The sequence below is a fragment of the Oncorhynchus mykiss genome, chromosome 15 (assembly GCF_057628025.1).
Source record: "Oncorhynchus mykiss isolate SJ-2025 chromosome 15, ASM5762802v1, whole genome shotgun sequence".
NCBI classification, from domain to species: Eukaryota; Metazoa; Chordata; class Actinopteri; order Salmoniformes; family Salmonidae; genus Oncorhynchus; species Oncorhynchus mykiss.
The window spans coordinates 7,835,001-7,847,933 of NC_143036.1; the positions used below are offsets into that span (position 1 = coordinate 7,835,001).

The 12,933-nt window shown below is 41.2% G+C and overlaps 1 protein-coding gene across 1 annotated transcript in view; it reads right to left on the minus strand.

Moving 5' to 3' along the window:
* The window catches only part of LOC110490894 (collagen alpha-1(XI) chain), a 178,696-nt gene that overhangs the window by 134,805 nt on the left and 30,958 nt on the right, over positions 1-12,933 (minus strand). The window contains exons 9-15 of the mRNA XM_090199066.1: positions 9,097-9,150; positions 8,808-8,849; positions 8,464-8,526; positions 8,265-8,339; positions 7,345-7,428; positions 6,070-6,126; positions 684-737 (exon numbers count right to left, since the gene is read on the minus strand). Coding sequence (XP_090055192.1) covers positions 684-737; positions 6,070-6,126; positions 7,345-7,428; positions 8,265-8,339; positions 8,464-8,526; positions 8,808-8,849; positions 9,097-9,150 — 429 coding nt within the window. The remainder of the gene's footprint in view (positions 1-683; positions 738-6,069; positions 6,127-7,344; positions 7,429-8,264; positions 8,340-8,463; positions 8,527-8,807; positions 8,850-9,096; positions 9,151-12,933) is intronic.

Below are 12,933 nucleotides of genomic sequence, written 5' to 3' on the forward strand. Positions count from 1 at the left end.
GTTAGATACAGGTAACTGTAGTGAGGTATAGGTAACTGTAGTTACAGGTAACTGTAGTTAGATACAGGTAACTGTAGTGAGGTATAGGTAACTGTAGTTAGATACAGGTAACTGTAGTGAGGTAGAGGTAACTGTAGTTAGATACAGGTAACTGTAGTGAGGTATAGGTAACTGTAGTGAGGTATAGGTAACTGTAGTTAGATACAGGTAACTGTAGTGGGGTATAGGTAACTGTAGTGAGGTATAGGTAACTGTAGAGAGGTATAGGTAACTGTAGGGAGGTAGAGGTAACAGTAGTTAGATACCGGTAACTGTAGTTAGATACAGGTAACTGTAGTGAGGTAGAGGTAACTGTAGTTAGATACAGGTAACTGTAGTGAGGTATAGGTAACTGTAGTGAGGTAGAGGTAACTGTAGTGAGGTATAGGTAACTGTAGTTAGATACAGGTAACTGTAGTGAGGTATAGGTGACTGTGGTGAGGTTTGGTAACTGTAGTTGCAGGTAACTGTAGTTAGATACATGTAACTGTAGTGAGGTATAGGTAACTGTAGTGAGGTATAGGTAACTGTAGTGAGGTATAGGTAACTGTAGTGAGGTATAGGAACAGTAACTCTGTCTAAGTTATGTGCAGTATGATTATGAGTGGGTTTAGTAGTCTCCAGCTATGTGTTGAACCTCTCACCTGAGGACCAGGGTCTCCGGCATCACCTTTAAGTCCAGACGAACCAGGAACACCCTGAGAGAAAGATGGACCAATGAGAAGCATGGACACAAACCTTGTTAGTCCTATTGGCTCGATCATCACCCCTCAGCCAGAGAGGTGTCCTATTGGCTGGATCATAACACCACTCAGCCAGAGAGGTGTCCTATTGGCTGGATCATAACACCACTCAGCCAGAGAGGTGTCCTATTGGCTGGATCATAACACCACTCAGCCAGAGAGATGTCCTATTGGCTGGATCATAACACCACTCAGCCAGAGAGATGTCCTATTGGCTGGATCATAATACCACTCAGCCAGAGATGTGTCCTATTGGCTGGATCATCACCACTCAGCCAGAGAGGTGTCCTATTGGCTGGAACAGAACACCACTCAGCCAGTGGGAACTCCATTCAAGACTGTTGGAAAAGCATTCCTCAGGAAGCTGGTTGATAGAATGCTAAGAGTGTGCAAAGCTGTCATCAAGGCAAAGGGTGGCTACTTTGAACAATCTCAATATATAAAAAATATTTGATTTGTTTAACACTTTTTCGTTGCTACATGATTCCATATGTTTTATTTCATAATTTTGATGTCTTCATTATTATTCTACAATGGAGAAAATAGAAAATTAAGAAAAACCCTTGAATGAGTAGGTGTGTCAAAACATTTGACGGGTAGTTAAGATTCATTTAAAACTTAATTTCCCCATTGATTTGCTCATCTCCTGTAGCTTGTTATTGCCAGTTGACTGCCACAATAAAGAGGTGTTAGGTGTGGCATTACAGACATAAAGACAAATAGATTAAGCAAACTTCTAACTTCAGAATCATAAAGTAGAACAAAGTGAATGGTTTTAATCTAGCTAGGTCTGCTAGTTTAACATACAAAAAACTATCTACCTGGCTAGCTAGGTAGCTAATTCATCCAGTTTGTCCCATTGACTTTGCATGTGCTTCGGTTGGCAAGCCAACCAATTAGTATGCACTCAACCATGGATATTATCATCCGTTAAACATGACAAACTGTATATATTAACGTATCATGATCATACTGTATATTGTAGTGAGAAAACATAAACTTAAGTCTAAAATTGTGGGGTTCAATTGCAGGGCTGGATAGACATTTTAGAGCATCTGAATCTAGACACTATTAGTGATTTAACAATAGACACTACCAGTGATTTATCAATACAGACACTATTAGTGATTTAACAATAGACACTACTAGTGATTTAACAATAGAAACTATTAGTGATTTAGTAATAGACACTATTAGTGATTTAGCAATAGACACTATTAGTGATTTAGCAATAGACACTATTAGTGATTTAGCAATATACACTATTAGTGTTTTAGCAATAGACACTACTATTTATTTAGCAATAGACACTATTAGTGATTTAGCAATATACACTATTAGTAATTTAGCAATACAGACACTATTCGTGATTTAGCAATAGACACTATTCGTGATTTATCAATACAGACACTATTAGTGTTTTATCAATACAGACACTATTAGTGTTTTAGCAATAGACACTATTAGTGATTTAGCAATATACACTATTAGTGATTTAGCAATATACACTATTAGTGTTTTAGCAATATACACTATTAGTGTTTTAGCAATAGACACTATTAGTGATTTAGCAATAGACACTATTCGTGATTTAGCAATAGACACTATTCGTGATTTATCAATACAGACACTATTAGTGTTTTATCAATACAGAAACTATTAGTGTTTTAGCAATATACACTATTAGTGTTTTAGCAATAGACACTACTATTTATTTAGCAATAGACACTATTAGTGATTTAGCAATACAGACACTATTAGTGATTTAGCAATAGACACTACTAGTGATTTATCAATACAGACACTATTAGTGATTTAGCAATATACACTATTAGTAATTTAGCAATACAGACACAATTAGTGATTTAGCAATATAAACTACTAGTGATTTATCAATACAGACACTATTAGTGTTTTATCAATACAAACACTATTAGTGTTTTAGCAATAGACACTATTAGTGTTTTAGCAATACAGACACTATTAGTGATTTAGCAATAGACACTACTAGTGATTTATCAATACAGACACTATTAGTGATTTAGCAATATAGACTATTAGTAATTTAGCAATACAGACACTATTCGTGATTTAGCAATAGACACTATTCGTGATTTATCAATACAGACACTATTAGTGTTTTATCAATACAGACACTATTAGTGTTTTAGCAATAGACACTATTAGTGATTTAGCAATATACACTATTAGTGATTTAGCAATATACACTATTAGTGTTTTAGCAATATACACTATTAGTGTTTTAGCAATAGACACTATTAGTGATTTAGCAATGGACACTATTAGTGATTTAGCAATACAGACACTATTAGTGATTTAGCAATAGACACTACTAGTGATTTATCAATGCAGACACTATTAGTGATTCAGCAATAGACACTATTCGTGATTTAGCAATAGACACTACTAGTGATTTAGCAATAGACACTATTAGTGATTTAGCAATAGACACTATTAGTGATTTAGCAATACAGACACAATTAGTGATTTAGCAATATAAACTACTAGTGATTTATCAATACAGACACTACTAGTGTTTTATCAATACAGACACTATTAGTGATTTAGCAATAGACACTATTAGTGATTTAGCAATAGACACTATTAGTGTTTTAGCAATAGACACTATTAGTGTTTTAGCAATAGACACTATTAGTGATTTAGCAATAGACACTATTAGTGATTTATCAATACAGACACTATTAGTGTTTTAGCAATAGACACTATTAGTGATTTAGCAATATACACTATTAGTGATTTAGCAATACAGACACTATTAGTGATTTAGCAATAGACACTACTAGTGATTTATCAATACAGACACTATTAGTGATTTAGCAATATACACTATTAGTAATTTAGCAGTACAGACACAATTAGTGATTTAGCAATATAAACTACTAGTGATTTATCAATACAGACACTACTAGTGTTTTATCAATACAGGCACTATTAGTGATTTAGCAATAGACACTATTAGTGTTTTAGCAATAGACACTATTCGTGATTTAGCAATAGACACTATTCGTGATTTATCAATACAGACACTATTAGTGTTTTATCAATACAAACACTATTAGTGTTTTAGCAATAGACACTATTAGTGATTTAGCAATATACACTATTAGTGATTTAGCAATATACACTATTAGTGTTTTAGCAATAGACACTATTAGTGATTTAGCAATGGACACTATTAGTGATTTAGCAATACAGACACTATTAGTGATTTAGCAATAGACACTACTAGTGATTTATCAATGCAGACACTATTAGTGATTTAGCAATAGACACTATTAGTGATTCAGCAATAGACACTATTCGTGATTTAGCAATAGACACTACTAGTGATTTAGCAATAGACACTATTAGTGATTTAGCAATAGACACTATTAGTGATTTAGCAATACAGACACAATTAGTGATTTAGCAATATAAACTACTAGTGATTTATCAATACAGACACTACTAGTGTTTTATCAATACAGACACTATTAGTGATTTAGCAATATACACTATTAGTGATTTAGCAATAGACACTATTCGTGATTTAGCAATAGACACTATTCGTGATTTAGCAATAGACACTATTAGTGTTTTAGCAATAGACACTATTAGTGATTTAGCAATATACACTATTAGTGATTTAGCAATATACACTATTAGTGGTTTAGCAATAGACACTATTAGTGATTTAGCAATAGACACTATTAGTGATTTAGCAATACATACACTATTAGTGATTTAGCAATAGACACTACTAGTGATTTATCAATAAAGACACTATTAGTGATTTAGCAATATACACTATTAGTGATTTAGCAATAGACACTATTAGTGATTTAGCAATAGACACTATTAGTGATTTAGCAATACAGACACAATTAGTGTTTTAGCAATAGACACTATTAGTGATTTAGCAATATACACTATTAGTGATTTAGCAATATACACTATTAGTGTTTTAGCAATAGACACTATTAGTGATTTAGCAATAGACACTACTAGTGATTTATCAATACAGACACTATTAGTGATTTAGCAATAGACACTATTAGTGATTTCGCAATAGACACTACTAGTGATTTAGCAATAGACACTATTAGTGATTTAGCAATAGACACAATTAGTGATTTAGCAATACAGACACTATTAGTGATTTAGCAATAGACACTATTAATGATTTAGCAATAGACACTACTAGTGATTTAGCAATAGACACTATTAGTGATTTAGCAATATGCACTATTAGCGATTTATCAATACAGACACTATTAGTGATTTAGCAATAGACACTACTAGTGATTTAGCAATAGAGACACTAGTTTTAAAAGCATAAAATGGGCTCCACTTTGTCTCACAAGTCAAGAACTATTGGTTTTAAAAGGGAAAAAAATATATAATATTACTGGGTTTTGTATAGCGCTGTTCTACCAACTGTGGTCTTCAAAGAGCTTTACACAGTAATGGGGAAACTCCCCTCCATCCACCACCAATCAGCAGCATCCTCCTTGGTGAGGCACGGCAACCATTTTGTGGTAGAACGCTCACCACACGCCAGCTATCAGATGGAGAGGTGAGGAGTTAAATAGGCCTATTAGGAATGAGGGGAAGGATTAGGTGGCCATGACGGTATGAGGGCCAGATTTAGGCAGGACTCCAGGGTTAACGCCCTTACTCTTACGATAAGTGCCATGGGATCTTTAGTGACGTTAGTGTTTAACTTCCCATCCAAAAGACGGCACCCTACGCAAGGCAATGTCCCCTTCACTGCCCTGGGGCAATGGGATCTCCTTAGACCAGAGGGAAGAGTGCTCCCTACGGGACCTTCAGCACCACTTCCAGCAGCATCTTGTCTCCCGTCCAGGGACCGACCTGGACCAAGTCTGCTTAGCTTCCGAGGTAAGCCAGCTTTGGGATGCAGGGTGGTATCAAATGAGAACAAACAAAAAAATGAAAGCAATAGAATTGAAAAAAGAAGCTTCGAGCCTCTAATTTAGTTGGTTTTTCATCTCTACTCAGCCTCATCCATGGAAAACTCTAGGCTGAAGGCACTGTTATAGCTGGTCTATACCTCAGGATGGTTATATGTAGGAAGATATCTCATAGGAAGAAGGGTAAAAGGCCAGGGTGAATTGTGACACGATACATTGTAGGTTTCTGACAGGGCAGTCAATGACCTGTGTTCACCTTCCACGGGGAGACTTGGTAAGAGAGATGTGTCTGTCTGTGTGTGTTATCAGGGGGGGGACGAACTAAAACTCACCACTGGACCAGATCTCCCTGTGAGACCCATTGGACCTGAGGGACCTCTCATGGCGAGCTGTGGGGTAGATGAAAGGGGATGGAGGGGGATGGAGGGGGGGAGGAGGATGGAGGGGAGGGGAGGGAGGGAAGATGGAGGGGATGGAGGGTGTTGGAGGGGGAGGGAGAGTGAGGGGGGGAAGGGATGACAAATCACCAGTCAGAAGGAGACAGATGAACACCCTCCATATGTCCCAGTACCACACACCCTATTATCCTATTCCTCACTCAGACACTAACTCCTACCTCAGACATTACCTCATACCTCAGACACTACCTCATACCTCAGACACTACCTCATACCTCACACCCTACCATCCTATTCCTCACTCAGACTCTCACTCATACCTCACACTCACTCATACCTCAGACACTACCTCATGGCTCAGACACTAACTCATACCTCAGACACTAACTCATACCTCAGACACTAACTCATACCTCAGACACTACCTCACACCTCACACCCTATCATCCTATTCCTCACTCAGACTCTCACTCATACCTGACACTCTCTCATACCTCAGACACTACCTCATACCTCAGACACTCTCTCATACCTCAGACAGTTTTCTCTTACTTATTCTGTGATGTCATGGGCTTATGAAACATTACGACGCAGTGGCCTACACTCATTCACCCCATCGTTTTCTTCTCCCTCTGTCTTTCCTCAGACACCTGTTCATCTGCTGTGCTGGCCCACCTGTGGGTCATGAACCCCATGTATTGTGTTTTAACTGCCTGTTGCCTCCTGTATGTGTCCCAATCAGGCTGTGTTTCTGTCTGTAGCCTGTTCAGCACATATCTCAGGGCCTCTCCTTTTAGTGTTGTACAAGGCCGAGCTGAACCTCTCAGCCCCACTACATCCCCTCCCATCACCCTGCATCCCACCTAAAAGGTCTGTAATGTTGTAATATCCCCCCCCCCCCACACACACACTCCCACACATCTTCCCCTAAACTACAGCTGTGTGAAAGGATATACTAATGAAGGGCTAGAAGGCTGAAACACCAATGAGTTTCTCTTCTTAATAAATAAAAGGGAGACATGCCCAGAGGTTACACTGAACCCTGCTACAGCTCTGGTGTTTGGCCCTCTTCGGCCTGCTACAGCTCTGGTGTTTGGCCCTCTTCGGCCTGCTACAGCTCTGGTGTTTGGCCCTCTTCGGCCTGCTACAGCTCTGGTGTTTGGCCCTCTTCGGCCTGCTACAGCCCTGGTGTGGTCACAACGTACTCACTCTGGCCTGGGAGAGAATAGCCTGTGCTTGGGCCTCTTGAGCAGACACCACAGGACCCTTCTCTCCATCCCCTCCGAAACGGAACTTTCACACAGAGAAACACGCAGACACACAGAGGAACACAGAGGAACACCGAGGAACACCGAGACACACAGAGACACACAGAGACACAGAGAGGAAAACAGAGACACACAGAGACACACAGAGGAACACAGAGACACACATAGACACACAGAGACACAGAGGCACACAGAGGAACACAGAGGAACACAGAGACACACAGAGGAACACAGAGACACACAGAGGAACACAGAGACACACAGAGGAACACAGAGGAACACAGAGACACACAGATGAACACAGAGACACACATAGACACACAGAGACACAGAGACACACAGAGGAACACAGAGACACACAGAGGAACACAGAGACACACAGAGGAACACAGAGGAACACAGAGACACACAGATGAACACAGAGACACACAGAGACACACAGAGGAACACAGAGACACACATAGGCACACAGAGGAACACAGAGACACACAGAGGAACACAGAGACACACAGAGGAACACAAAGACACACAGAGGAACACAAAGACACACACAGACACACAGAGAAACACAAAGGAACACAGAGACACACAGAGAAACACAAAGGAACACAGAGGAATACAGAGGGAACACAGAGACAGAGTCGTTACAAAAGAAAAATCACAATCATGCTGTGCACAATGAACATCTAAATATCAATCAAATATATGGATCAAGCAAGATGATCAATCAATTAATGTTTAAAGCCCTTTTTACATCAGCAGTTGTTAGAAAATTGATTTACCAATACATTTAAATAGTGGTAGATAATAGTGTTTGTTGAATTGGATGTAAATTCCCAATATTCCTGATCTGGTACTTACTGGCAGCATGAGCATGGTGCCAGGGGGACCTGGCAAACCGTTGGCTCCTGCAAGACCAGCCCGCCCTGCGGGACCCTGGGAAACGAAGTCAACAAGACAAGAGGAAAGATGCCAAGTTAGAACGTGTCCAGAGCGAGTGAGAGAGGGAGATAGAGAGAGATAGACAGAGAACGACGGGTACACAGGAAGAGAGACTCACCCTGTCACCCGGATCCCCAGCAACACCAGGGGGTCCATGTAGACCCAAGGGGCCCGGGAGACCCTATAGAAACACAACCCAATCAAACTGAGGCACCACCATGTTGTTACATAGGCCTCAATCCTGACTTGAGATGAAAGACCTGTAGACTGAGACTAAGTCACTAAGTCACGTACAGTAAGACACTCAATGAAGTGTGTCATTTAAGTTTGAGTAAAGATTTAGTGCACTAGTTTTCACCAGAGCCCTATGGCTCCTGGTTAAAACTAGTGCACTACAAAGGGAATAGGGTGCCATCTTGGACGCACCCTTGGCCTCAGGATGAATAGATATGTGTTACTCACAGCTGGGCCTGCAGGTCCAGGAGGGCCTTCAATCAGCATGCCCTAAACGTGATGGAGAGACGACAGGATTGAAGAAATGGGACAGCGAGAATTAAACACAGCAGTGTTTTACATCGTGTCACATCACATTTAAAACAGAAATACCGTCCACCCCACTGTCTCTTCCTGTCTCTACGGAAGAAAACATTAATTTATAACCAAACAGTTTCTTTCAACTTCCTGTATGACACAATTTGTATTCTACACACATTCCCTTAAAAAGCAGCCGTGTTGTGTTTTTGGGTCTTACAGGTTCAATCACAGCGGGTTCGCCCTTCTCGCCTTTCTCCCCACCACCAGCCACCTGTGAAGACAGGGAGGACACCAGCGTGAGTTCCTTCATACCGAGCTAAGGTCACCGGATCAATGACCAACGGGATGGGCGGCATGAGGGATAAGATGAATGAAAGAGGCAATTCAACAAGTGAAGAAGAAGGTCATTTTGATGCATGGTTTTTAAGAATATGATGTGATCAGCCAATCAACAGTGTGATCAGCCAATCAACAGTGTGATCAGCCAATCAACAGTGTGATCAGCCAATCAACAGTGTGATCAGCCAATCAACAGTGTGATCAGCCAATCAACAGTGTGATCAGCCAATCAACAGTGTGATCAGCTAATCAACAGTGTGATCAGCCAATTAACTGTGTGATCAGCCAATCAAAAGTGTGATCAGCCATTCAACAGCGTGATTAGCCATTCAACAGTGTGATCAGCCATTCAACAGTGTGATCAGCCAATCAACAGTGTGATTAGCCAATCAACAGTGTGATCAGCCATTCAACAGTGTGATTAGCCAATCAACAGTGTGATCAGCCAATCAACAGTGTGATCAGCCAATCATACGTGTGATTAGCCAATCAACAGTGTGATCAGCCAATCAACCGTGTGATCAGCCAATCAACAGTGTGATCAGCCAATCAACAGTGTGATCAGTCAATCAACAGTGTGATCAGCCAATCAACAGTGTGATCAGCCAATCAACAGTGTGATCAGTCAATCAACAGTGTGATCAGACAATCAACAGTGTGATCAGCCAATCAACAATGTGATCAGCCAATCAGCAGTGTGATCAGCCATTCAACAGTGTGATCAGCCAATCAACAGTGTGATCAGCCAATCAACAGTGTGATCAGCCAATCAACAGTGTGATCAGTCAATCAACAGTGTGATCAGCCAATTAACCCGTGTGATCAGCCAATCAACAGTGTGATCAGCCAATCAACAGTGTGATCAGCCAATCAACAGTGTGATCAGCCAATCAACAGTGTGATCAGTCAATCAACAGTGTGATCAGCCATTCAACAGTGTGATCAGCCATTCAACAGTGTGATCAGGCAATGAACAGTGTGATCAACCAATCAACAGTGTGATGTGTGGTCAGCCAATGAACAGTGTGATCAGCCATTCAACAGTGTGATCAGCCATTCAACAGTGTGATCAGCCAATCAACAGTGTGATCAGCCAATCAACTGTGTGATCAGCCATTCAACAGTGTGATCAGCCATTCAACAGTGTGATGTGTGGTCAGCCAATAAACAGTGTGATCAGCCATTCAACAGTGTGATCAGCCATTCAACAGTGTGATCAGCCAATCAACAGTGTGATCAGCCATTCAACAGTGTGATCAGCCAATCAACAGTGTGATGTGTGATCAGCCAATCAACAGTGTGATCAGCCATTCAACAGTGTGATGTGTGGTCAGCCAATGAACAGTGTGATGTGTGGTCAGCCAATGAACAGTGCGATCAGCCATTCAACAGTGTGATCAGCCAATCAACAGTGTGATCAGCCATTCAACAGTGTGATCAGGCAATGAACAGTGTGATCAGCCAATCAACAGTGTGATGTGTGGTCAGCCAATGAACAGTGTGATGTGTGGTCAGCCAATGAACAGTGTGATGTGTGGTCAGCCAATGAACAGTGTGATCAGCCATTCAACAGTGTGATCAGCCATTCAACAGTGTGATCAGACAATCAACAGTGTGATGTGTGGTCAGCCAATGAACAGTGTGATGTGTGGTCAGCCAATCAACAGTGTGATAAGCCATTCAACTGTGTGATCAGCCATTCAACAGTGTGATGTGTGGTCAGCCAATAAACAGTGTGATCAGCCATTCAACAGTGTGATCAGCCATTCAACAGTGTGATCAGCCAATCAACAGTGTGATCAGCCATTCAACAGTGTGATCAGCCAATCAACAGTGTGATGTGTGATCAGCCAATCAACAGTGTGATCAGCCATTCAACACTGTGATGTGTGGTCAGCCAATGAACAGTGTGATGTGTGGTCAGCCAATGAACAGTGCGATCAGCCATTCAACAGTGTGATCAGCCAATCAACAGTGTGATCAGCCATTCAACAGTGTTATGTGTGGTCAGCCAATGAACAGTGTGATGTGTGGTCAGCCAATGAACAGTGCGATCAGCCATTCAACAGTGTGATCAGCCAATCAACAGTGTGATCAGCCATTCAACAGTGTTATGTGTGGTCAGCCAATGAACAGTGCGATCAGCCATTCAACAGTGTGATCAGCCAATCAACAGTGTGATCAGAAAAATCAATAACTACAAGAATGAGAGAATAAAGAACAGAGAGAGAAAAAGAAAGATAGAAATGTGGACAACGTGTTAGTCTCCATGAAGGAGGATGGATTAAGATGCTTGAAATGGACAGCAGTGTCATTGTATTCATATAGATCATATGTAACTATGTGTTAAGATGACTAGGTGAATCAGAGTGAATAACTCATATTGAACTGTGTGTTAGGATGACTGGGTGAATTAGAGTGAACAACTCACATTGAACTGTGTGTTAGGATGACTGGGTGAATCAGAGTGAATAACTCATATTGAACTGTGTGTTAAGATGACTAGGTGAATCAGAGTGAATAACTCATATTGAACTGTGTGTTAGGATGACTGGGTGAATTAGAGTGAATAACTCACATTGAACTGTGTGTTAGGATGACTGGGTGAATTAGAGTGAACAACTCACATTGAACTGTGTGTTAGGATGACTGGGTGAATTAGAGTGAACAACTCACATTGAACTGTGTGTTAGGATGACTGGGTGAATTAGAGTGAATAACTCACATTGAACTGTGTGTTAGGATGACTGGGTGAATTAGAGTGAACAACTCACATTGAACTGTGTGTTAGGATGACTGGGTGAATTAGAGTGAACAACTCACATTGAACTGTGTGTTAGGATGACTGGGTGAATCAGAGTGAATAACTCATATTGAACCTGCCACCAACAGGTTGGTTTAATATCTAACATTTGTTACAATTCAATGCATATACTGTACAATCAGCATGAGACAATGTACAGGGTAGACTAGACAATCCTTACTAGCAGATAAACATACTACAGAGAGAGAGAGAGAGACATAGAGAGAGAGAGAGCGAGATGGAGAGAGAGAGAGAGCGAGAGAGAGAGAGAGCGAGAGAGAGAGAGATGGAGAGAGAGAGAGAGAGAGAGAGAGAGAGAGAGAGAGAGAGAGAGAGATGGAGAGATGGAGAGAGAGAGAGAGAGAGATAGAGAGAGAGAGAGAGAGAGAGAACAAGGGAAAACCCAAAGAGACACTCAGGCAGACAGACAGAGATGGGAACGAGGCGGTGGGTGTCTTCTCATGGAAACAATCAGAGAGAGCAGAAGACTCCCGCCATCGTGAGAGCTTAGGCCTGACGGTCTCAGACACTTACGGCTATGCAGTGTATGATGTTCTGTCTCTGTACTGGGTGTGAGCTGGTGAACGCAGTAGGATTCAAGCAGGGTGTGTGCTGGTGAACGCAGTAGGATTCAAGCAGAGCTGGTGAACGCAGTAGGTTTCAAGCAGGGTTTGAGCTGGTGAAGGCAGTAGGATTCAAGCAGGGTGTGAGCTGGTGAACGCAGTAGGATTCAAGCAGGGTGTGAGCTGGTGAACGCAGAAGGATACAAGCAGGGTGTGTGCTGGTGAACGCAGTAGATTTCAAGCAGGGTGTGTGTGTGTGTGTGTGTGTGTGTGTGTGTGTGTGTGTGAGTGTGTGTGTGTGTGTGTGTGTGTGTGTGTGATATGGGTGGTGGTTATAGGATGAAGCTGA